This window comes from Erithacus rubecula (genome assembly GCF_903797595.1).
Source record: "Erithacus rubecula genome assembly, chromosome: 6".
Taxonomy (NCBI): Eukaryota; Metazoa; Chordata; class Aves; order Passeriformes; family Muscicapidae; genus Erithacus; species Erithacus rubecula.
The window spans coordinates 52,663,337-52,689,465 of NC_136688.1; the positions used below are offsets into that span (position 1 = coordinate 52,663,337).

General features: G+C 44.7%; 1 protein-coding gene across 4 annotated transcripts in view; it reads left to right on the plus strand.

Moving 5' to 3' along the window:
* Positions 1-9,253: 9,253 nt before the first annotated feature.
* The window catches only part of CEP170B (centrosomal protein 170B), a 57,617-nt gene continuing 40,741 nt past the window's right edge, over positions 9,254-26,129 (plus strand). For all 4 annotated transcript variants that reach the window (XM_079307690.1, XM_079307688.1, XM_079307689.1 and 1 more), the window contains exons 1-4: positions 9,254-9,364; positions 10,559-10,694; positions 22,445-22,534; positions 25,481-25,559. In XM_079307690.1, coding sequence (XP_079163816.1) covers positions 10,590-10,694; positions 22,445-22,534; positions 25,481-25,559 — 274 coding nt within the window. In that variant the 5' untranslated portion in view covers positions 9,254-9,364; positions 10,559-10,589. The remainder of the gene's footprint in view (positions 9,365-10,558; positions 10,695-22,444; positions 22,535-25,480; positions 25,560-26,129) is intronic.

Below are 26,129 nucleotides of genomic sequence, written 5' to 3' on the forward strand. Positions count from 1 at the left end.
GGACTGATGCAGTCCCTCTGGTCCTTCAATCCCATCCCTCTTTTCTGTAAGAAAATAGAAAATGTTTTAAAGGATGGCTATTTGGGAGAGTTGGTTGGGGTTTGGGTATTTTGTTTTTGGGGTTTTTTTTGTTGGATGGTTGGTTGGTTGGTTGGTTGGTTGGTTTGGAGGGTTGTGTTATTTACTTAAAGCAGGAAATGCCATCTCTTTGAAAGGTGCTGTGCCCATTTCTGTTTGCAAAGGCAGATCTGTAAGGGCAAGGAAGTCCAAGCCATACCTCCTCTGCGTGATCCTTTATCCTGCAGGGTGGAACAAAGTAACCTGGCAAATTATTGGCCAATGCTCTAGGCAGAGTCCAAAATGCTTTCAGGTATTAACTGGAAGTTTCGAAATTCCTTTTGTGCCCCAGTACAGTATTGTATTGCTTATTTTCCTCCCTTGAAAGCCTTGCAGAAGACATTTGCATAGGGTTTGCTGAGCTCACTGTGACAGGGCATGGGTTGCTCTCCACAGTGTGTGTTAACCTCAGCTCCTCTCCTTGTCCAGACGTGTCCCCAGCAATCAGCTCATGGCTCAACAACAGATCACAGGACCAGTCAAACTACACACTGCAGGATTTCCTTTTCATCTTCTCCTTGTGCTAATAAGATGACTTGTTATAAATGTGATCGTTTTTTTGCTCAGCTATTACCAGTCCAACAAAGAAAGAAATTATAGACCATGTCATCAACCTTAACTATTTTCATCAATTCTCTCTCCTCCTCAGTTTATTGTATTCTTAGATAAATTCCTGTAAGACATTATCTATAGTTTACCTTGGGTCTTAAAGGGATCTGATTTACAGCCTTGCCAGGTACACACCAGCTTTTGTTGAATGATTATTTGTATTACAGGAGTGCTGTGAAGCTCAATGCCTAGTACAAAAACAGTATTTAAGACAGCCCCTGATTCAAAATGGTTGCAGTCTACTTGGGAACCAAAAACCAGAGGCAAAGCTGTAAAGAGGGACAATTCTTATGTCCCACCTGTTGTTGCTGCCTCTCAGTCTCATACAAGACCTACATGTACTGTCCTCAGTCCTTTTCTTTCTCTCCTTGCATTTTCTTTTGCACTTGAGTTTTGCTGACCATCCAGTCTCAATCACACCAATTGGTGAATCTCTTCATGGCATCTCTCTGCCATGCTGGCTCCTCTGTTCTCCACCATGTGTTTGATCTGATGCATATTCAGACCCAGGTACTCAGAAATGTCTCTAGTAGAGTGGGGAAAATAATTCTTGGGAATGAATGAGAAATTAAGACAAAATACACTGCTATTGAATGTTTCTGCATTCAAAGTTAACTCATGGTGTGTGGGTGGAAAGCTCCAGGACGTTTGTTCAAGATCCCAAGAGCAGAAATTTGACCTGTAGCAGCTAGTGGCAAAGTCAAGATGAGGGTAGGCATGACTGAGATGGGATGTGCTGTGTTGTGCCTACTGACATGATGCAGAACCTATTCTGCCTGACCCAGGACAAAAAAAAAAAAAAAAAAAAAAAAAGGCTAAAATCCTTTAGTGAGATTTAGTAGTATAATCTGTTCTCATCCCTAAATACTCAACCTGTGGGCAGGTGTGACCAGCATTGACTGGTCTGGCAGTCACTGTTTTTTCCTGGAGATGCTGCTGGTGTTACCTACCTCCTTTTCTCTCTGGAACTGCTTTTAGGGAGGAGTATGAGTCTTTGAAAAAAGGAGAAACTGCACAAATCTGCTTTGCCACAGGGAAAGGAAAGGCATCAGTCAAAGCTGGTGACTGGTCCCTCCTCTGAGAGCTCCTGCACCCTCTGATATTAGATCTGGCCAGAAAGCTACATGGTCCTTCTGCCTGCATGGGCAGATGTGGTCAGGTCAGAGTTGTTTCTGCTGAAGCTTTTCCTGCAGAAAATGCAATTCAACCCCGAACACTGAAGCTGATTATTAACAAAGGGAGCTGCATAGTGCCATTATCTTCCAGAAAGCATCCATCCTAGAGGTACAGGTGTTGAAAGGGCTCAGAATTTTCTTAATCTCAAAAAAATTGTGCAAGATTGTGAAACATGGTAGAGGGGAGAGACATTCTGATTCTCTTCTGGACAATTTAAACAAAGCAGCCTGTGTGTGTGCAGGAAATGAACAGTTGCTTCTTGCTTGGCAGATAATCAGGTCTGTGGTACCTCTCTTTTATGTTCAAATGACACTTAGCCTTCCTCAATCAACTATCTCAACCTCTCACAACTCATTTTTGGGAACTAATTTCCCCAGCATGGAAATACCCGGGAACCTGAATCTTGCCAGGAGTGTTGCAATGATACAGAGATCTGTATTATTTTACCTGAGAGCTTGTCTCTGCCATGATCACTCTGTTTACCTAAAATGAATGGAGCTTCTACTCATAATCTCTGTGTGAGAACAGCCATGAGCTATATGTGTGCAGTCAGAAAATGTGCATTTTTTGCAGGGCTTTAAGACGATTTAATGAATGTGGAACACATGGCAGTTCATGCACCTGCTGACTAAAGAAGATTATTCTAAAGTATCCTGAAGCTTTTAGGAATCAGCATGTAATGAAGCCACTACTACATCTCAAAAATACTGCTCTGTTGGTCTCCTGCTTGTGGCTTTTATTCTCCAATGGTGCTGTAATACAACTGTTTTCCCCAAAGAAATAAATATTACTCTGATGAGCTCTCATAAAATGCCTGACAAGCATATAAATCTCCAGCTGATGCCTTGTATGCCATAAATTACTAAAGCTGCCCCTACAGTTGATCCCATCAAAGCAGGCTGGCTCCTCCTGACACTGCTGACCTTTTCTTTCACATTCATAGCATTCTTCCACCATTCTCAAGTGGAGAAAGAGCATCACTAAAAATCAACACAGTGGAGTATGGTTTTAACTTCACAGGGCAGAAAATATGTGAATCTCCAAGTGATTCAATAAATTATTCCCTGAAGGACAGTGAATAATGAACCCTCTCTTCCTGTAAGGCCTTTGCCACTACACTGGATATTACTGAAGACATATTCTTCAATGTAAAGGGAACTATATATTTTTACATGTACCTATTAAATATTTCATCAAAGCTTTTCATCTTGCAGGCAAAAATGATAATGTAAGAAACCAAGAAGACAGTTTCAAGCAGAACTGACATTTTACATTAAACCAGAGTGGCATGATCTAGTATCAGTCAGCAGAGCAAACACTTGTCTACAGAGGCAATAATAATGATTGCTTTAGAGATGCAATTATAATGTTACCTAAAATGTTCTTCTTTATAACATCAGCAAAAGAAAAATTATTGGTCTTGGATTTCCAGTAAAATGTATGAATTTGCTCAAATCATACAGGAATGACTTATTTTCCACAAGCTCCCATTCATCCCTTGCTGAGTCTGTAAGTCTTGCATTAATAAGTCTCTTAGGCAAGGAGCAACCTTGTATAGTTCATAAATCAATGAGATCCTGTTGAATGACAATGTTGGTTTTCTTTAGTGTAAACTGATGTTTCATTTTGAATTAGGATTTTTGTAATCCTTCTGAATTTTAATCAAATGGCCCTAGTGAACTAAACATGAAGAGGATTTTCTGAAAAAAATGCAGAAAATTGAACAAATGGGAGAAGTTCTATAAAGAATCTTCTGACTAAGTGGACCCTTGAGAAAGGGTAGCAGAGGATCACCTGCATGGCACAGTGTGCAATTCATGTATTTGCAAAATAAACCTTGGGCTGGATCTGAAAATCTGCAAGTGCATGAGTAGAGTACTAGGGAAGAGGAAAGAAAAGAAAAAGTGGTTACTGCAGCAAAACTGCTTAAGGAAATCCTGCATTTCTGGCATTCAACCAAAAATTCCTCTCTTAGCATTATAATAACAACCACAGAGGAAGAGGAGAAAGAATCTGTTCATGGTTGGGAGGGCAAAGTACAGCCCTCTGGCCATGCATGTTGTGTTGGGTTCTCCAGGCCATGTGAAATCATTTTTCTGTTTAAGTAGGCTTGCAACCTTTCTCATAAGAAATACACACAAACATGAAAATTAATTGAACGAATAAGAGGAATAAAAAAACCTGAAATAGAGACAATCTCAAGCTGCCTGTTGTTCCCATTCTCCCACACAGGAGGCCTCAAAACCCTGCTGCTTCTCTTATGAAACCAATCAACTTTCCCTGAGAAGCTATTTCTTTAAATGTGATATTGAAATGGCTCCGACTTGCCATAAGGTGATTCCCATTTAAGATGCCACACCATACAACTATGTATAATCTGACCTAATCTCATCAGACAGCACGACATCATCACTGCCGAGCTTTTACTAATTAAACCCCCCAAAACGAGATCACTTAAGCGTATGTTTTAATTCTTTCAGCGAAGTTTTATACCACACAGATCCTAGATGAGACATTCTGACAATGTTCACACTAAACCAGCTCCATTCTTTTATTGCACTGATAATTCTTCCTGCTCCCCTGCCACAAGTTATGAGGGTCATAAATTAAAAATAGTTGTACGAATTCCTCTCCATAATAAAAATAAGATTTTTTTTTAAAAAGAGGATGACTGGAGAAGGCCATACTGCACATTCTGAAAAGAGGTGGTAACACAAATGTGGTTTTATTTTAGTAAATTCCATAGCAGTAAAATTAAATTTCCTGTTGGTATGTAGGACTATGCTGTGGGTAAAAAGAACTACAAGAAAAATTCTCCAGCTGGTGTAAAACAAAGATGCCAAACTAAAGCTGTTTTGGGCAACGCTGCCATGCTCCAGCTAAGAATCTGTCCCTATAACTGGTTAATAAACAGGTTAAAAACACGAGTATTGTAAAAAGCCATCTTGTAGAACCATCCAAACGACAGAAGCCTGTCCCAGTCAGACTGTATCTCTGCAAACATTTATGCCAGGGAATAACCATGCACATGAATGGTCTTATTGTTTTCCAGTTGACTGGGCAGGGCTGGGGCCTGTTCCTGGCTGTACAGGAGAGGAGAATGTTGGCAACCAGCACAACTGTGCTGAGCAGAGCGAAGGATTGGTGCTTGGATAGAGAGGAGGGACAGATTGCTTTTGTTGGTCCAAACTCAGTTCAGTAAGGCTGCTACACCAAGCTAACTAAAATTAAGATAAACATCCATTTAAAAATAATAGAAATTATTTTTACTCATTTAAAAATCATCAATCAACAAGAAACAAAAAAAAAAGTCAATGGAAATATTTTCTAAATTGCACTTACAAGGTGTATTTTCAGAAGGGGGATTATTTGCATGTTATGCTGATCCAGCCCATGCTGGACCCAGAAGCAGTGATGAAGAGCTTTGGTCTGAGGCTCCATAGGAAAGGGCTCAGTGCTGCCCTTGCTGCTGGCAGCCAACAACACCAACAGCACCATCATCTGTGTGAAGTACACAGGTCCAGACCCACAGCATTCTCTTGTGAAAGACCACAGATCTTTCCCGGTTACAGCAAAAATCCAGGCAGAAATCCCGACCTGAAGTGAGAATGCTGCAGGCACACATCTCCCTGCAGCAGAGCTCAAAGAACTGGCATGGATCCAGTTTTGGTTTTCTGAGAAAATAAAGTAATCACTGAGGAGTAGAATCCACTCGAATGAAGAAGTGGTTAAGAAACCCTGCGTGACCTACTTGTGAACCTCTCCTGATGCATCTCAAAGTGAGTTAACAAAGAACAAATGAAATCATCGCAGGGAACAGTGACTGACAACTATTTCTACAGCCCTTGGATGCAAAGTAGTCAGGAATTCATGAGCTGCATGTGTGCCCATGAATGTGTGTGCATACAGCTGTGCACACTGGATTTCAGCCAGCCTGCAAAGAGTTAATCAGGCCGTGTTCCCTTAGCAGTCCTGCACACCTTTATTTATAAGCTACCCACCATGTTGATATCTAGGCAATAATCAGAATTAGACTTTTTTCCCTTAGCTCATGGAGAGGGAAAACTGCCCTTCAAAGGGGAAGCCAAACAGGACATCTGGATCAGGCTGATGGTCTGGAACAGAAGCCTCCTCTGCAGCAGGATGCAGCTCTTGTTTGGCAACTCTGTCAAAATCTCTGTCACAGCCTGCCAGCAAGAAATTGATTTAGTTCAGCTCCTTTGGGGATGGTGGGATCTTTGTTTTGAAGCAGGGATCTAAAGTGGTTCTGCTCCAAGTTGTGATAGCTCTGGGTTCAGGGTGTCAGACAGAAAGTATTTCAGTGGAGCAGATGACCTGATTCAATAGCTCTGGATACAGATTGCCCTGTGACCTGTTATTCTTCTGCCTGGACATCTTACCTTGCCTTCAATCTCCTTCTTTACTGGCAATATGAGTGTTCTGGGACAGGGACTGGTCATTACTTTGCATCTGCACAACATACAGAGTAGTGAAGCTCCTGCCACTGGGCCACACAGGTTAACACAGGTGTTAACTTGTCTCCTGTAGCTGAAGGTGACAGTGCTGTAGATGAATGTAGAGGGATTTGCATGATAAACATATGCCCCAAATTTAGTGTGAGCCGCATTGTGCTGCTTCTACACCCCACTTTGTGAGGTCTTTCCCCAGTCTTTCCTCCTCCCAGCAGGAAGAAGTGGTTTCATGTCACTTTTATGGTGTTGTATTTTCCAAGACAGTTGTGTGTTTGGCTAGCCTGGGGCGTTGAGCAGCCCAAGGGCTACACTGCCAAAAGGGCTGTTTCAACAAGAAAGAAAAGTAAAACTCAAAGTACAGCAGTGCAACAGCTTGTCCTTCCCATGGACACATGCTCTGGGATTTAAAGATGACAGTGTAGCACCAGGATATGCTGCCCACACACTTTTTGGAGGGGTGAGGAGTGAAGAGGAGAAGAAAGACTCCACTTATTATCTTTTTTATTCCTTTTAGATCACTAGAATAAAATAAAGAAGCTGCAATGCACCATTCAGCCAGGCCCAGGGTATTGGCACAAACTGCATCTTCAGTCTGTCAGAAGACACATGGTGGGAACAGGAATTTTTTTTTCTTCCCTATAAACACTGAAGTACTGACTGACTGCTCAAATAAGTGGATAAATGCATGGTAAAACTGGGCTAAAAGAGAGACTAAAGCAAACACTAACCTTTTTTATAGCAACTTATAACAAAGATTTGCCTAGATGGCAGACTTGTATAAAGAAGTAAATTATCCTGCTTCCTTCAAGAAGTATAGAGATGCTCTACAGATCGGTTCATGGTAAATACAGTAAATACATGTAGCTCAGAAAGAATGAATAATATCTATAAAAAATTAAGCTATGGGTCAGTTAAATCAATAATAAAACATCATTCAATGACAGGGTGCGCTGGAAAAATAGGGTAGAAGTCCATTTTTATTTATAAAGTATTTCTATCACTTCATGGCAGCACTCAATACAAAAGTCTTCCAAGTGCTGTGGAAGTGGCAGCTGCTCCCTCCATCCTCCTGCTTGGTGTCTGAGGAACATGGCATGTTGCAAGGGTGTGGTGCTCTGCTCCAAGTAGAGACCAAGAGCAGTCCAATAAAACACAGATGTTTAAGCTCAGCCAGCTTCAAAGACTTTGAAGATAATGATACCCTGAAATCACCTTGGGGCATGATGTATCTGCCAAGAAAGAAGTCAAATGTTGACTAAAGAAGGCAGTAATACTATTAATTAAATAATAACAAAGACCAACCGCTCTTCAGAAAGAGCAGGAAAAGAAAGAAATGCTGTTTTCTTTCCCTCCTTACAGTCCTGCTGCAGTTCATTTCCTGGCTCCTCAGCCTTGCAGACGAGGTATAAACCAGGACTAAGCCACAAAGTGATGTGGCTAAAGGGCCACCCCCTGCAAGTGGTGTGTTGGGCAGTGGTTTCCATGCCATCACACTTTATTAAGATTACATCCTGAGCCAAAATTCCAAAGTACACACCACTGAAGACACCAAGAAAAGTTCTTGCCAGTGACTGAGAAACAATACTCAAACCCAAATGCACAGTGTACAAATGCAAAGCTGTCTTTGCAGCTGGAATATGAGCCTGGGGAAACATCACTATGAACCTGGTGTCTTTCTATAGTCTTCCCTTAACAGCCTGAGAGCCAGAGAACCAGAGTTGAGCTGCTGCTCTTTGCAGCTCCACTGACATCTGCAGGAGCTGGGGCTCTCTTGAGAAAGCTTTATCATGGTACTCAATGCTCCTCATAATGGGAGAAAAAGTTGTCATTGCTCTCTGCACTTACTGTCCTTCAGAATTTTCTAGTTACCTACAACTGAAAAGATCTCATAAAATGGCATGTCTTTCCACACCACCCATTTCAGGCTCTTATTCCATGGTTAGATGCTCAAGATGAACTCAGTCCTGCCAACTGCATTTAGGTACTGTCCTGCAAGAGGACGAGGAGGGTATGTGGAGATGGATGCCAACCTGCAGCCTGGTGGAGATTGAGAGAGACTGACTGGGGGGCTGAGGCTCACTTGGGTGGCTGGAGAGGCTGTTCTGGGCCTGGGGCTGAAGAAGCAGCTGGTGTTGGGACTTGGGTGGGAGAAGAGGCTGTGCTGGGTCTCTCTTGGGTGGGAGAAGAGGCTGTGCTGGGGCTCTCTTGGGTGGGAGAAGCAGCTGGTGTTGGGTCTCTCTTGGGTGGGAGAAGAGGCTGTGCTGGGGCTCTCTTGGGAGGGAGAAGAGGCTGTGCTGGGTCTCTCTTGGGTGGGAGAAGAGGCTGTGCTGGGTCTCTCTTGGGTGGGAGAAGCAGCTGGTGTTGGGACTCCCTTGGTGCTGGTCTGGTCCCAGTGTCTAGCAGAGGCAGCATCTCCAGCCCCACGGCATCAAGCTTGCACACTGGACCTCCCAGGTCAGGGATGGCTGACCCTGGTCAGAGAGGTGCAGAAGGCTCTGCTGGCATTCACCAAGCCCCTCTGAGAGCCTGAAGTGAGGGATGCTGAACCAGGGCATGGCACTGGCACAGACTTCCAGTCTGTGGATGCCCCATTCCTGGAGGTGTTCAAGGCCAGGCTGGAAACGCCTTTTAACGACCTGGTCTGGTGTTTGGCATCCCTGCCCATGGTGGTAGGACAGATGACCTTTAAAGTAGATGACCTTTAGGGCCCCTTCCATCCCAACCCCCGCCATGGGGGTGTCCCCGCAGCGATGCCACACGGCCCCAGGCCAGGCCAGCACCTCGCCAGCGGCGATCAGCCCAGTGCGGGCCGGGCCGCGGCACCGCCGCCTCCCCCGGCCGGGCCCGGCAGGGCTGGAGCCGCCTCCTGACGTCGGGAACCTGCGGCGCGGGGGCGGAGCGGGGCGGGCGCCGGGAGCGGCCCGCGGGGCAGGCAGAGCCGGCTGGCGGGGCGCGGTGCCCGGCTGCCACCGCGCCGAGGGCCGCAGCAGGTAGGGCGGGCGGCGGGCGGGGGCCGGGGGGCTGCGGGGCCGCCGCACAAAGGGCTATGCCGGCGGCTCCCGGGCGCTTTGTCGTGCGTCGCGGTGTGTCGGGGCCGCTCGCGTGTCGCGACACGGGCGCGGCGGCTCCCGGAGCGGCGGGGAGGCGGCGGGGCCGTGCGCGCTGTCCCCGGGCCCCGCCGGGCTCAGCCGGCCCCACCTGCGCGCCCGCGGCCGCTGAGGCGGCGGTCGGGCCGGGGAGCGCCGCGCAGCCCGGGGAAAATGGAGATCTCCTTCCCCCGGTGCGCTTAGGAATGCGGCTGGAGCCCGGGAGGTGGGTGAGGGGAAGGCGAGAGCCTGGCGTGTGCCGCTGAACCTTCCTTCCTTCAGCCGGCGAGAGGAAAATGGGATGTTGCGGGAGAGGCGGGCGGAGAGGCCGCAGGAACGGGCTGCCCGCAGCCGGGCTGTAGCAGCGACAACAAACAGGTGTGGCCGGGAGAGAGCCGGTGAGAGCCGCACGCAGGGCACGGCTGCCGCCCCTCCGCCTGCCCAGCCCCGAACCCCCGGGAATCGCCGCCTGTCCCGGGCCAGCAGAGCGGTTTGGTGTTTGCACCAGCCGTACAGCGGGGGAGGAGGGAAGGAAGGATTTGCGGGATTCCAACTTACATCAGTGTGGAAGTGGGATGAGCAATAGGGAGGTTGGTCTCCTCCCTCCCAGCGCTGTGGGAATGCACTGTGAAAGGTTAGAGGAACCACGTTGTGTCACCTCACTGATGTGCTGGTCCCCATCTTTGATGATGGGGAGGCTCAAGGTGTGTAGCACTGTGGTAGTCATGAGGAAATGTTCTGGAAAAGAGATCTTCGTTGTCTTCTCTTTTTTCCCCCTCCACCATATTTCAGCATTTGATGGACTGGATCCAGCTGCATGCTTCATTATTTTAAACAATCCTCTCTTCAGGTCCTTAGTCTTACTTTGCTTTGTGGGAATATTTCCAGGGCTGCAGAGATCCTGCACATGGCACATGGGCAGCAGGTCCTGGCAGACACTTCACAACTCTCCTTGTCACCAGAGATTTCAGACAGGAACAAGTGCATGAGACATTGGGTCCCATGGTAAAGGGAAATTTGGCAAAGGTGGCTATGTGCTGTTGTGCTTGCACATTTCATTAACAGCTCACTGTGTCTTGTGGGTTTTTTTGTGTTTAGGATGTATAAAGGTTAAGTGCCAAGCGCCAAGATGAGCGTGACTTCGTGGTTCTTGGTGAGCAGCACCGGCATTCGCCATCGGCTCCCTCGGGAGATGATATTTGTTGGCAGAGATGATTGTGAACTGATGCTCCAGGTAACATGGCTTTTTTCTTTTTTTTTTTGGTAATTATTTCTTCTGAAGATGGAGTAGATGTATATGTAATGCTAGGGATATGTAGAGATGTTTGATGCTTGCTTCAAGTGACATCTTTTTAAAGGAGCTTCCACTTTTTATCCTGAGTCTGTGTTTCCCTTGAAGACTTTGTGACAGCACGAGTGAGGTTTTCAAATTGCCATGTCATCAGATGGATAGGATCCGTGGTGGTAGGAGATTAATCAAATAGATTAACTGTCTTGATGCTACTAGAAGCAATAAACAAAGACATACCATTCTGTCCTGATCTGTGATTATGCTGCTGTTTTTTTAGCTTTTAATGCATGCACTGTTTACATGTGATTTGAATGCAGGCAGGGTTTTTTTTTTGTTTACCTATTTTTCCCTTTAAGTTTGATTAAATTATTTATGCTGGCATTTCTCAGGTGTTTTTATCATGGTAGAAAATGCTGATGTTTAGCAGAGGAAATCTGTTTTGGTGGGCTGAGTAGGCTGGTGTCTTCTTCCCAAAGTAATTGTGTTACTTGGGCAAACTTTCAACTTCTGTTAGTACTTTCCATACCAGCATGTCTCTGCTGGACCTAATCCAGCATGTCTGAAGTGTTGACTGTGGTCTGATGTTTGACAGCATAATGTAGTAGATGTCACTCCAGACAAATGGAGCTGGAATCTTGCAAAGAGCTTTTGACAGGAGCAGTTTAGCTCAGAAATTTGTAGAAGCTCAGAATTAAATTAGTGCTTCTGTTAGACCCATGCCATGAGTACTTAAGTGCACAAAAAATGTTCTGTTGCACTTGGCTGTGAAGGTGGCAGATGTTCCTGTTTGTGGCAAAATTAGGAAGCTACCTGCACAATGGAGACTCCCTCCTCATAATTTTCACTGCTGACCTGATCACAGGTATGTCCTAAATGCTGTGCTAGTGATCTGATGATCTATTGAGGAGGCTGCATTTGTAATTGCTGCAGGGATTTTTGTAGGATATGTTTGTAGTAGGTCTGTTTAGAAGGGCAGAAGTTCTTGTACACTACTTGAAGGGCAGGGTACTGTCTAGCTGTAATAAAATGTCAGTGTCCACAAGAGGAGAGCTTGCAGTGTTTGTCCTGCTCTGCTTGCTGGCAGTGAGTGGCGTGGCTGTGCTGTGGTGGTAGAGTCAGGAGCTCCTGTTCCACAGCAGATCGTTTGTTTGGGTTCTCCCATGAATCACACTATCTCTTATTTCATGTTTCTACATGTCTGGCTGGTGAGGCATGTAAAGGTGAGACATTAAAAATATCCTGATATTTGCTGTATGTCTGCATTTGGCTGCTCAAGAACTTGATTGCCACCTTCTCTCATGACTTGGAGGAAGCAAACACACAGTGGCCCTGATTTCCAGAAATGGTCTGAGTTTTTGGCTGCCCATCCTAATATCTTGTGAAGGAACTTGAGGGTTGTTGTTTTTTGTTTTTAGTTTTAGCTTTCAGTACTCTTGTCATTTACCTCTCAAGTTGAGCACTTTAAAATAAAACTACCCAAATACCAGTTATTCTTAAAATGCACAGCTTGTTTCTGTGGTTGCTTATGAGGCTGACTGGGTGTCATGGATTGTCAGCCACTCCATACCAACCAGAATATTTCATGCTTCTTTACAAGTCTGAGCTGGCTTGTCAGTGTTGCTGTGCTGCTTGTGGAGTACCCAACCTTGTAATGCTCTTAATTTGCCATGCACTTTTCTACAAGGTAAATGGATTGAGATTCCTGGAGGAGCCAGGAATATCTGTGAAACAGTTATATCTGGGGGCTCATGGGTGATGGGTGGTATTAAAAGAGGTTTCTATTATTTCACCAGAGTAAAGGCTCTGGATTGTCTATAAAAGCCAGCAGCTTGTGTTTGTGGGGTGAGCTACATGTGACCCTTTATAAGCATACTGATCTGCTATCTTCAGTAATAAAGCTCTTTCTAGGCTCACATGTAAGGTCTTGTTTTGAACAGCACAGCACATTTTTTTCCTACCCATTTGCTTATAAAGATGTTTTCCAGAGCTACCTGGGGCTCCAAATGAGATGTTTGTAGTGAGACTGAGTGCAGAAGAGAAACCGAACAGAGAGACTTGATATCCAGGCAGAATTGTATGTGAGCAGATGGAGGATGAGATCTAAAAATAGACATTTTCCTTACTGTGACTGTCCATGTCACAAAATCGTTGTGCAGACTGGCACAATGATTTGTCTTGGGGGAAGCTTAAGAAGCAGGGCAGTTAGGAGAGCAGATGGACAGAGCTCTTGTGGCAGTTGTTTGCACCTTGCAGTATTTCTGTGGTACTGACCCTGAAACTGTATATTCACTGTGTGGTTATTTTCCATATATATTTCAAGATATTGGCATTTAATCCTTTAAAGTGCACAGCTGAGAACAGACTGGCAGTGGCTGGGTGACCTGGTCAATGTTTTTTCGTCTCTAAGGCTGTTACTGCTTATTGATTTCATCGTGATAGGGTTTGTGGTTCCCTGTTGAGACCATGTGTAACATGGTGCTCAAACATGGAGATAATCCTTGTCCTGGACACCTGCAGTCTTGCCTTTCTATTTCACTGTTTTAGGAGTGTCTTGTCTTTTGGTATTTTCTTGGAATGTGCAAGGTATCAGATCTCTAAACAGCAAAAAAGGGATGGCTTTTGACCAAACAATTAAGCTTTAGTTTTGTCTGGTTTTCTTATTTCATAACACAAGTAGTGGATTTGCTTTCTGATTAACAAAGAGGTGAAGAAACTCAGAGTCTTTAATCTTACCATTGAGTCGGTCTGATAGTGGAAAAACGTAATCTACCTTGATATCTTCTATACCTACTAAGAGGATTAGAAATATTTTAAATGTTTTTGCAGCTCTCTAAAGCTTCTAGTACAAGTAAATGCGAGATTTACATTGAGTTTGAATGTTAATGCATGGGTGAAAATGTAGCTGTAGCTTGGCATGCAGTGTTGCTATCAGAGCCAAGGGCTTCATTCTGCACTTTTTCTGAGAAAAGTACTGGATTTCTTCAACAGCCTCACTGGTTCCTTCAGATAACAGTCAACAAACTGCAGGAGTGTGGGAATCTGGACCTTCACTAACTTGCACTGGTGTGGGTTTTTCATGTGAAACTTGGGGGTGGTAGGAAGTAATGCTCTGAAAAGATATACTCTTTTTTTAAAATCAAAAATAAAAGAATTTTGGGACCATCTTGAAAAAAATAATTTTTCTCTCCCCCCTAACAACCGTCTTGGGAAATGTAGCTGCCATTTTTATCAGCTTTGATCACTTGCTTAATGTGATGGGTACTCAGAGGACAAACATTTTGCAAACTCAGAAACTTCACTTAACCATTAAAACATTACCCTCTTCTTCTAAACAAAACATTTTTTTTGCATTTTTTCTAAATGTAAATATTTAACAGAATGGAAAACAGTGTCATGATTTCCCTGTTTTTGTTTGAGAGTGATGTTTACTGGAAAATTTGGGGAACAGAAATGTTTAACCAGTGCTCCCCTGAGTATTTCTCTTCCTTTAGAGTGATGCTCTGGGCATGTAATTGTCCTACACAAGGTGAGTTTGTACATGAGTGTGAGTTACAGTAGGAGGAAGTGCAGGCAGCATGATGCTTTCTGTTTGATGCCTTTATTCTGTCTGCCTTTTGAGGCAGCCTGACATTTCCTATCAGGAGACACTGTTTGCAATTGCTTATAACTCTGCTAAACTTTGTAGCTGTTTGGGATGAGAATTTATTTTCCAGGCATCTGTTGTAGGCAGCGTGTTCTGTGTGTGATCATTTATCTCCCTTCTTTGGTCTTTGTGTGACCAACTCTGAGAAAAATGCTGTTTTCTTCAGGTCAGTTATTTAAAAGTATATTTAGCCTGTTCTTTGAAGTTCTGGCATTGTAATAGAGCTGGGTCAGTGAAGCTTTTCAAGAGTGAATTACTAGGTTGGAGGTGGTGATTTGTTTGGGTTTTTTTCCCCCTTAATCAATAATCTAAATGTGTTTGACCAAGTTCCAAACCTTTGAATAAAAGCTGGAGTTTAAATGTGCTTAGCAGGGACTTGTTTGATAGTATTGCCTTAAGTAATTTCATCTTTGAGTGAGGTTGGCAAGAGGATGGAATGTCACAGGTTGGGCAAAGAGGAGCTCAGTGCAGGTGTTCAAAGGCTGGGGTGTAGATGTAGCAGCAGCTGTGCTAGATTAGATCAGGGTACAGCTAACCTGGCATCTTGGCTCGGTGGTCAAAGCAGCTGTCGAGGAAAGGGCAGGGACAAGCCAAGAGTGTAATGAGACTTCCAGAATGCTTGTTCAACCTCTTCATCTGTGTTTCAGGGAAGCCACAGGTCAGATCTTTGCATCTAGTGGTTGGATTTCTACTCTATAAAGCTTCACCAAGAGATGAAGATTTGGCCAAGTAAGGAAGTACAAAGAGGATTCTGTTTGTGCAGAGTGAGAGGAGGAGCAGCAGGACTTGCAAGAGTGGAGAGGGTGATGCACATAGGGCAGAAGCAGCTCGGTGTGGGCAAAGTGTGCATTACAGGATGTGGCTGCTGAGCAGCATTGCCCTTAGGCCTGAGATGGGTCTGGACTTGCTGTTATTCTGGTGTCAGGAGAGCTGTGAAAGCTCCTAGCCAAGCATCTGTCACTGGTCCAGATGGGATTTCACGTGCTGCTTATGATACCAATTAGTTCAAGTGGTAGGGCCTTATGAGCTGAACACAGGAGTTTGTTCTTCTGGAGAATCACATAAAGGTAACAATAGTGCATTTTCATCTTTCTAGCTTGCTTTGTTAAAAAGACAGGGAATTACAAGCATTCTAGGCACTGAAGGAGTGTTCTTATGGCTGCAAGTCGAGTGTTTATAACTGCAGAGCAGTTAGAGCACATAGTGAGAAGGCTGCTGAAGGCTGCCTGTGTAACCCTGCCTCTACCCCTGTGTACATAGGCATGAAGATGCAATCTGTTATTGTGTCGTTCCTGGGTATTTTTCCCCGCAGGATCTGTTCTGTGTCTGGTATGCAGGGTGCACGGCTGCTCCACAAATAATAGACTGCAAAGATGAACTCTGCCTGCGTGTGACATCTGGTCAAATTAAGGTTTCATTGACCTGATGCATCCTGCCTTCCCTGGGCCATATTTGATAACACCATGTCTCTCCTGTGTAGTTTAGTAAGTGCATACATAAACAAGTGCCAGTAGGTGTGGTGTAGGTTGTCTACAGCATTGGGAAGAAGCAGATGGTGAGAACTTGGTAGGTGATCTTTTTCCTGGTCCTTCTAGGTAGATTCACTACAGTGCAGAAATTGTATTCCTCCATTGCTCACATATTTCCAGCAGTGGGAGCTGCCAGAAGAAGCCATGAGGAATCTCTGCTGGCTTTTGTGTCTGCACCTCCTTCCTCATGGAAGTGCAGGGTTGAAGTGGGAAGCTGTAGTCGGGACAGGGAGATGCCCCCACCCATGCTTTTCTGCTGCAGTTATCTGGAGGGTGTGAACAAGCACCTAGGTTAGTCCCTGGGTCTTGAGAATTGCCAAGAGTAATTCCTTAGGTGTTACAAAGGAAGTAAGTGTCTTACAGAAGGGAAATGGAACTGGCCTTGGGAAGGTGCTGCCTTTTGACAGGTAGTGTTTCCAGGTGCTGGGACAGCAGCTGTGGGAGGAAGGATGCACATCCTGTATTTCCAGGCCTGGAGTTTTTTTGGCTCTTCTTTGTCCCATTGTGTTCTGTTAATATGCAGTTAAAGGGAGGAGGTTACAGTGCCAGATCACATATTGGTGTAGGAGGCTGGGAGCATAGCAAGACTGGCAGACCTGGGAGGGGAGTTCATTGCTGGAGGCAGGGTAGGGAGAGAGGCAAAGGTGGCACTGAAGGCAGGTGGTTATTAGGGTTGAGAGGGCTTACTGCAACTGGCATGGTGCTGGAAGCCTGAACTGCCAGGGGAGAGTTTGTACCACTCTGGAGTGGGCAGAGAAAAAAGGGAGATCTATCTTCCTAGTATGAGATCCTGATCCAGGCAGTAGCAGCTCAGCTGCACCATAAAAATTCAGGCTTGTGTCCCACCTAAAATGATGCTTTCCCATTCATCCTGGGTGTTCATGTAAAACAAAGGGAAAGCCAATGCATCTGTGGGCAGCATGCTCCCTGCCTGTGGCCAGGATCTGACCCTGGGTCACTTGAACCAGTTCACTTTGGGAATGGGGAACCAGCAAGCAAAAACCCATTTTACCCCAAAATAACGGGTTAAATTTTTGTGGGAACTGTGCCAGCTGCCAAATCCCTTTGCCAAGCTGTGGGGATTACAGTTTCATTTTCCTGGGGGATTTCTCTCTTTTGTTCACTGCCTTATTTTTTGCTTGAATACTCAGGCCTGGGTTCAGCCACAGATCCGCACAGCCCGTGATTTTGGCTGCAGCAGAGCTGAAGGCAGGAGCCTCTGCAGCCTGGGAGCTGGAAAGAGAATCCAGCCCCAGGATGAGGTGGCCACACTTGCTGAAGAGATTTGTCTGCTTAGGCAGAGTCATTAGAAGCTGGCAGCACCTGCCCCTGGGAGCCATCAGGCTACCACAGGGGTGACACACTTGCAACCAGCCTGGGGCAGGATGGAACATTCACTGATATTCTGGAAAAGTACTGAAGGGGCCAACACACACAATGCTGTGAAATGCTTTGTGGTGAAAGAGAAGGACCCAGTGTTCACATCTGTCATTAAATGTTAGCCAGCTTCTTACTTTTGAGGAGCAAAATTCACGTTTCAGGCCAGAATGCAGTGGATTTTTTTTCTTTTTTTTTTATTTGATTTTGTCTGTCTCCATTTTAAAGTGGAACACCAGCAGAGGTTTCTATTTCCTTACTGGGACACTTGTGTAGAGCACAGTACTGGCAGAAATGTAACCTGTTCACTATGGAAAGTATTTGAGCAACTGTTTTATTGCATGCTGCCACCAGAACACTGCAGTTATTTTGTGCCAGAAGTGCACAGCAGACTGCAGTGAGGAACAGGGAAACTGCTCGTGTTTGTTTATTTTATCTCCAATACCACGATGCCTCGCAGCGCTGGCAGGGCTGAGGTCCAAATCTCAACCCCAACCAGTAGGTTTTCACCCATGGTAATTCTCCTGAGAAAAAAGCAGCATCTGTATCTACACAGACAGCTGAGCTGTGTCTGCTCCCCGGCCCTGTGGGGAAACACAGGCTGTCTGGCTATGTTTCTCCTCCTGCCTTCCTAAGCAGGTCTTTTTGCCTTGTGGATTTTGCTTGGCATCTCTGCAGCTCACACTTTCATCCCCAGTGCCCTGTTCTCTGCATCAGACCCTTCACCAAACACAAAGCTGTAGGGTATGTGCACATGTAGCCACAGTGTGATTTATGCCTCTGTGGAGATTTCTGCAAGCTTTTGAAGCTGATTTTGCTGATTTGATGATGTGTGCAGTTTTGAGAATCACAAGTGAGCTGCCTGGTTGCATGGCTGATTGGAGACTGCTGATCCAAGGTGCTGGTACCACTATAGGACTGGCAGGCCCACAAGTGCCATTCCTATGTTTTGGATTAATATGATCTTGGAAGAAGGAAGAGCTATATATACATCCTCAGTTATATGCTGTGTGTGCGTTTTGTCTACTAGGTATTTAAACATGATGCATGGTAGATACTATGACAGAAAAGCAACACAACCTTATATTAGGAAGTGATTTGAATGTCTGGAAATTCCAGCCCTGGATGAGGGCTGAGTGTAGTAACAAATCAGTGTCCATGTTTTCCCTGCAGAGAAGTGTAAATATTCTTAATCAGAAAAGCACAACGTGTTTTCCTGAGAGTTGTTTTCATTTGATAGCAGGTCCAGTGTTGGGACATGGTGAGAATGCTATGTTCTTTCTTCATTTCCAGACTCTCAGAGTGTAGCCTTGTTTCTTGTCTGAAGATCACTGCTTAAGAGGATACCTCCCTTCCTTCTTTCCCCCTTCTCAACCTCCTCTGAGGTGCTCCAGCTCTGGTTTGGTTGTTTGGGTCTCTTACCCATAGCTCAGGACTGCTCCTCACACCACCACAAGGACTTTTTTGGTGAAACAGATTAACTGCAGGGATGTACTGGTTGTTTTTTGCTTTTGACATCTAGACATGGATGTATAGATATAGGTAATTGAGGTTTCTTATTTACACTTTGGAAATTCTGTTGTTTTTTGTTTTTATTTTGGACTCCTGTGTCCACTTGTGATGGATCAGTTTTTGTCTTTGGTTGTGGAGGTCATGGCTGATCATTAAGCAAGGCTCAGTATTTGGTGCACGTGTGCATTTAGACTAGGAGTCCTTTTATGTTAGTGATTCAGTCAACTTAATTGCAGTTTTTCAATATATAGATGCCTAAAATCTTTCCAGTGAAGTTGCAGATGGCTGGGAGCTCTGCACCCATGGGCAGTTCTGTAATGTGTTGACTCAGGCTTCTTAAATCACTTTCTGTGATTCAGTGGGTCACTCCTTAGAAACCACTGGCCTGCTGGGCTGAAGTGCCTGTCCTTGGGCTCTCAGCTGTTACTAGCATGGAAACTGGTAAGTCTTCTCATGGAAGTGGGATTGAGGGAGACTGCTCCTCTCTGAGACAAAAGCACCATCAGCCGTTGGGTTGGTGCTGTCACTGCACAAAAGAGCAGTTTATGTTAAATGTGACTGATGTTGAAATAAACCACACCTCAGTTCTCAAGTAAGAGTGACCTTTGGCAAGTCTGCATCAAAATAAATAAGGTGTGATTTTAGTTATTTTAAGTTGAGTTTCCTTGGAGACAGGCCCCTAGGAACTCCTGCTGCCAGTTCCTCTGATGTTTGCTAGCTTAACATAAACAAAACTTAAGAAAATTCCTCTCTTCTCCACAAAAGCATGAAATTTCACAGAAGTACAATCTGCATAACAGTTTGCCTTGTTCCTGATGTGCTCTTAAAGAGATGCTGAGAGGTTATATGAAGACTGTGGGTCAGATTTTGCATGTTGTTTTAACTCTTTTTGCCGTGGGCTTTCTTGAACACAGCTGAAACTTCCTTGGAAAACAGGGTGACAAAAATTGGTTCCTTTGGTGACCACTTCCTGCATTTATGGAGGGAATATCATGTTGCTAGAATATATGTCTGCTCCCCTGAGATGACCCTCCTCTGATTGGGGACCCCTGAGTGGCTGAAGTCAGCTGTTGTAGAACACGGCAGACCAAAGGCTGTGCTCACTTACAGCAGGGTCAGATGCAGGGCAAATTGAATTTTTTGGAGACAGCTGGTTCCCAGAAATAAACTTCTTTTTAAGTGACCTGTGATACATTTAAAATCAGATACCAGATCGGCCCCAATTTCTTTTTTGGTCTGGGTTAACATTTTGGGATGGAAACCTTTCTGCCCTTGGAAGGAGGATAAATGGTTTGTTCTGCCTTTAGAATCTGTTAATCTTTAAATGAGCCTCCATGATGTGCTGTAAAAAGCTAAAGCAAACACTGCTGCACCAGTCAATCAGCATTCCCTTGTATCTCACTGGGAACAGTGGCATCCACAATTTTGAGTAGCAGAGGGATCACAGGGAAGACAGACCACATCTGTGCTGTGCAGGCATGGTCCCTGTGCATGGTGGTCTTTAAGTGCAGTGGCATGAAGCACAGGACAGAAATGCCCAAGGGCAGGGAGAGGGGGTGGTCATGCCCTCTGCTTTGTGAGTGAGGTGTGGTGAGCCCTCCAGGAGCCCCAGTCCAGAACAGTGCTCAAACAGCCAGACTGTTGTGGGGACAGACTCTGGGCTCACATCCCTCCAGAGGGTGTGAGGGATCAGGAACAGCTCCAGCTTGTGCAGCATCAGCTGCTGTGATACCTGAGGCTGTGCCTGGAGACACTCCTGTCCTCAGGGCCATATGCAGCTGTTCTTACCTGGACATCCTTACACTGCTCACACCTGCCACAGCCACACTGAAAAATGGACTGAGGAGCTGCATCTGGTGTGAGTAATAAAAGAAAGAAGCAGCACTTCACTGCAAGTGCTTAAGACCTGCCCTGCCTTGATGTCAGGGGTCAGACACCTGTGTTGGTATGGCGTGGGGGAGAGGGGTTTGTGTGTGCCCCTCCTGGGAGGCTTTGCTGTGTGTTGCTTCTCATGTTCAGTGCTCATCATTGTGAGGCACAGGGGGGTGTCCCCAGCCTGTCTCTGCCTGTCCCACCTCTGTTTGTGTCTTTGGGGGGTGATTGCTGTCCGAGCAGCATCAGTTGGGCAAAAAGCATGAAGTGCTTCCTTGTAAGTCCAGCAGCATGTGGATAACTGTATTAGTGGGGGAGCTGGAGGCATGGGGTCACTTTCCCTGTCCTGGCTGCCTCTGCTTGAATAGTGTGAGGGACATTGCAAGGTGGAAAGGCAAAATCTTCTGGCCACGTCTGTGCTTTCTTCACATTGGTACTTCAAGGTTTTTCTGGGGGATGTGTCTCCTGGGCTGATGGATGCTCTGCAGGGCAAGGAGATGCTGTTTCTCAGGTGTTGTGGTACTTCCCATGTGCTTGACATTGGCAGGGCCAGAACAAATTCCTGAAAATAGTAGCAGTTTGTGTGAAAAAAGCCTCTTTTGTTTTCACTGTGGAATTCCCTGAAACAATCTGTGCCTCCCTGCTTGCAAGAAGCCAGATAATGGCTTGCTGAGAGAGGTGCTGTGGAAACTAGTGTGTCTATACTTGGCAAAAGGGAAGGACTTTCAGCAAGAACTTGTTGGTTGGTGCCCAGGAAGATGAGGATTAGCTGACTTGGAGCCTGTCTGGTGTCCCTGCTCTGGTAGCATGCCCTCCCCTGCCCTGCCCTGCCCTGGGGTACCAGGGAGGTCTCAGTGCTGCATGTACGTGCTGATGGAGTGACTGCTCCAGTGTCTGCCTGAGGTCAACTGCAGCAAGGATTCAAGTTATGAGAGGCAGCAGGTCTAAAAACAGACAGTCTGGTGTCTTTTTAGCTGTAGCACACCATATTTCAAAATTATTCATAGATCTTGTTCTAGCACTTCTTCAGAAGTCTGACACGATGCCTGCTCAAGTGTCACACTCTGTTTTGAAGATAAGGTGCATTACTTGTGCATTGTGACAAAGGCAGTGGCATCAGATCCTGTCAAGTTCAGTGTTCTCAAACTCAGCTTACAATTTAAATTCTCCTGGAATTGCTTTCTTTCTCATTCCAGGTTTACTAAGCTCTCTGTAACTTGGAATACATCCTAGAACTTAAATCCAGGACTCAATTCTAGGACATAATCCTGGGAACAGTATAAATTTTTGGGAACAAGTTTGGTTTGAACAAATCAGGAAAATATTTTTTTTTTCTCTTTGAAAAATAGGAAAAAAATGATCCCACATATGAGCATCCCTAGTGATGAGGCCATTGGCCTCAGCAGTTGAAAAATGAATATCTTCTAGCTCTTGCTGGCTCAGATCCTGGCCCCCAGGCTTTCAGTTTGACTGCTTTTGTTCAGTGTGCATTGATATAATTTATTGAAATTATGGCATAGTCTTGACAGCCTTCAGCAATTTTTTAAAAAAACCTTTTTCTTTTCCCTTCTCCATGCAAATAGCATATTGTCTTCAAACTCTGCAAACAACCGTGGAAGCATTTATATTATTTATAGCAGTAAATAGTATTTAATCCTTCCTGCATTTCCCCTGTGCCCCATACCCCATATGAAGCCAGTTGAATGTCTCAGTGATACAATGTCTCTCATGCCTGGCTCCTTGTTTTTTTCCCCTGCCAGTCCCGCAGCGTGGATAAGCAGCACGCAGTAATCAACTATGACAAGGAGAAGGATGAGCACTGGGTGAAGGATCTCGGCAGCTTAAATGGAGTAAGTACCAAACCTCCCAGCTGGCAGGGGCTGTGCTGAGTCTGCTGGCTGCATCCTGCTCTCAGACCCTTTTGGGTCACTGCAGCTGTTGGCATCAGTTAAGCAAGACATGCAGAATTGTTTGCAAGGCCTAAGGTGGAGGTCATGTAGCATCTCATCTTGGGAGGGGAAAGCTTTGGTGAATATTGTGGGTTTTTTTTCCCCTCTCTGCTGGTGTCCTTGCAGAATGCTTCAGGGCTCACAAAATCATAAAGCTTCTTGCAATAGGGGAGGCAATAAATTCAGTTTCATGTTTGGGATGTTAAACTGGTGGAGATTCTGGAGCAGCTGTTCAGCATGAGCAGGGTGACCTTTTGGTGGTTCGATTGTCAGTGCATGGAGTGATTTATGGGATGATGAGGCATTTAATTTCAAAGGGGAGAAACTACTTAAAACCACTTTTTTTTTTTTAATATAATAAAAATGGCTCTTTTGCCTGCCTTGAGCCTGGTTTGTGTGAAGACTGAGCAATAATGTGAGCACAGAACAGGGAACTGAGCCTGACTGAATCTTAACCCTTGCTCTGGTCCAACTTATGCAGTGGTGTTACACACCTGAAGTCCATGATATATAAGTACACCATTGTTGTTAAAAAGTGTCCTAATGCCATAACACATCTCTGTTTTGGGAGTTTCTTTCAAGCTGTTCCTCTGCTGGAGCCTATGCTGGATTCACATAATTGTCTTCCCATTGGGGGTTTTACTGCAGCCATTGTTTTGGATTGAGGAGCCCTCTACCATCACAACCACAAAACCACAAGATGAGCCCAGAAACTTGTACAAAAACAGTGGCTAAAGCAGCCCTCAACCATTCTGCCTCTTCTGGCATCTGAACACAGCAAGAATGAGTGCTAATCCCTCTCAGCCTAATAGCTGAAGGCACAGAGCCCTGCTGAAATGGGAATATTTCCAGAAACTGGTCTGGACTCTAGCTGGATCCCTGGTTCAAAAACTATGTTATTTAACTCATGGTGGCAAAATATCAGCTGAAGAGTCTGCTTGCAAGAGAGGGAAAGCTTATACCACTAATTATTTTCTACCTTCATATGCTAAAGCTTATGAATTACAACATTTTAATAGTAGACTTATGTTTAGAGAGGCAGTGGAGTAAAAGGGAGTTTAGTAAAAGAGAGTTACAGCAATGCCTGTCTTTTGCACTGATCTAACACTTCTGTTGAAAAAGACTGTTGTGGCCAAATCAAATTTTGCATATTTTTATTTGAAAATTGTCACAGAAACTTGTTTTCCCTCCTGGAACTAAATAAATCACTTTTGAAGACCTTGATTTTAAATCCATTTTCAAAATTCCCTTTTGTTTGGTATTTGAGTAGTCAGCAATGCATTATGTAGCTTTGCTGGATAATCTGGCTCATATTAATTGTCAAAGTGTTTTATATTGTTTTTATTATAATGTTGAGGTAATTCTGCAGTCTCTATTCAGAGGTTTTTAATTTGAAGGGTAACATTTCTATCCAGATGAAGCATTTTACTGAAGTTACTTTATCTCAAGTAAACATGGACAATAGGTAACTATCAAAATGCACTCTTGCAGACTTTTTTGAAGAAAATTTAGTAAGCAATTATTCTTGTTTCAGATGTGACTGTTGTGGGTTCTTAAAATATTATACATTTTTATGCAAATTGGAATTCTGTGCCTTTTAACTAGCTTCACTGTTTTTATTCTGAAATTACAGGCCTGTTTCCCATCTCTTCTGTAAATTGCAATGAAACTGGGGGCTGTTGTCTGCTGAGGTTGTAGTTTCCTACTCAGGCATTTATTTTTCCTCTGTGGTTAATAGTGGGTCTTATCATGCATGTTTGGCTTGGCTGAGGTGAGAAGGTAGAAGGAAAAGACTGTGCTGCAGTCATGAAAGCATGTAAATTCATTTTCTAGCATAATTTTGTTTCCTCAGCTGCATTTGCATTAATGGTGCAAAGTCCCAGCAGCAGGTTCATGGTGTGAGAGGCTGGGTGAATCCCGCCTTGCCAAGTAGGGTAACTCCTGGTGTCTGCCTGCCTCAAATCCAGCTGTGGGAGTGGGTAATCCCCATCATCACTCTAGGGCTTCTTCAGCCCCTTCTTATTTTTATTTGGCCCAAGTCATTGCAAAAATACAGGGGTTTATTTGTGCATGCTTGATTGATCCTCATTTAGTCTGGGAGAATTTTTTCATAGTGGGTCCTCTCAGGAAGCAGAGACATCAAAGACATTTATTCACAGCTGTGAAATACATGTCTTGCACCTTTAGAAGGATGTTAGTTCCTTTCAGCCTCAATTAATTGCCTGGAGCATGGGAAAAAGGGGGGTGTGAATTTTTAGCACAGGGGTTTGGTTATCTTGGACAGTGTGGCCTCAGGTGTCACAGTGATGCTGCTGCAAATTTTTTTCCCATTTCCCTGTGCAGTTTCATTTCCCCTTCCTCTGTGATAGGCTTTGCTTGTTAAATTATCAGGCCTTGGGGCTGACACCAGTCTTGTTTGCCATCCAGCAGAAAGCTGATTCCTAGCTCAGTAATTAAGAGCATGAGTTGCAGCATTGGTTGAGATGGGTGTAGGAGAGCCGAGAGCATTTGAAGTTCCTGACTTCAGGCACCTCATTTACCTGTTCAAGTCGGGGACTAAAATTGCATTTGCAGTTGGTGCAAAGGTAAATCTCCCTAGAGGTCCCTTCACAGCACCTTGCTTTGAAGCATAATTGGGGTGCTCTGACTTGCCCATGGGAGCTACTTGCCAGTGTTGATTTTTCCAGGGAATTTAACTCTTAGCTCCTGGCTTGGTGCTGGCACAGTCTGAGTACGTGCAGTGCAACCAGCAGATGGACATGGGTGCCCTCCAGGAGCACCATCTGTCTGAGATCCATCACCTTGATGCCCCCAGTTAAAACCCATTCCTGTGCTTCTCTCCTGCAGACATTTGTCAATGATGTGAGGATTCCTGACCAGAAGTACATCACCCTGAAACTGAATGATGTCATTCGCTTTGGCTATGATATCCTTTCAGAAGAGGATTGGGACTCAGGCTTTGTTTGGCTTTTGTGCTGTTGGCTGCATGAAGAGGTACCAGGGCTAAGTGTGACTACTGATTGCAGTGTTTGTTTTTCCTCTTGGAGCATTTGGATGGCTCATGAACTTGTGTTTCTCCACTATGAACCTGATTCAGGGCACATTAATCATGCTGCCTGATTTTTCATTGGACTTTGGATCAGGCCCTGCACTGGCAGTACTGACTGTGGAAGTGCCTCTTCAGTCTCCTAAGGAAGGACTGTGGTTTTTTCTTTATATTTGGGTGGCAACTGTAACTGGTACCAGCTGGGAGTAAACACAGTTCATATGTTTTTGTAGAAATAACATCTTCCTATTTTTTCCCTATTCAATTTGCCTTGTTTTGTTAGTCATTTCACCCAGATGCTTTCTTTCAGACACTTTTCAGGCCTTCAGCCTTCAACATTTAGTTTTGGAGCTTGTGGCCAGATCCTTGACTCTGTATTGATTAAAGTTTGCCTGTGCAAATTGCTTCTGCCACAAAATGCAAGAGTAAATATCTCTAGCAATAGAATAT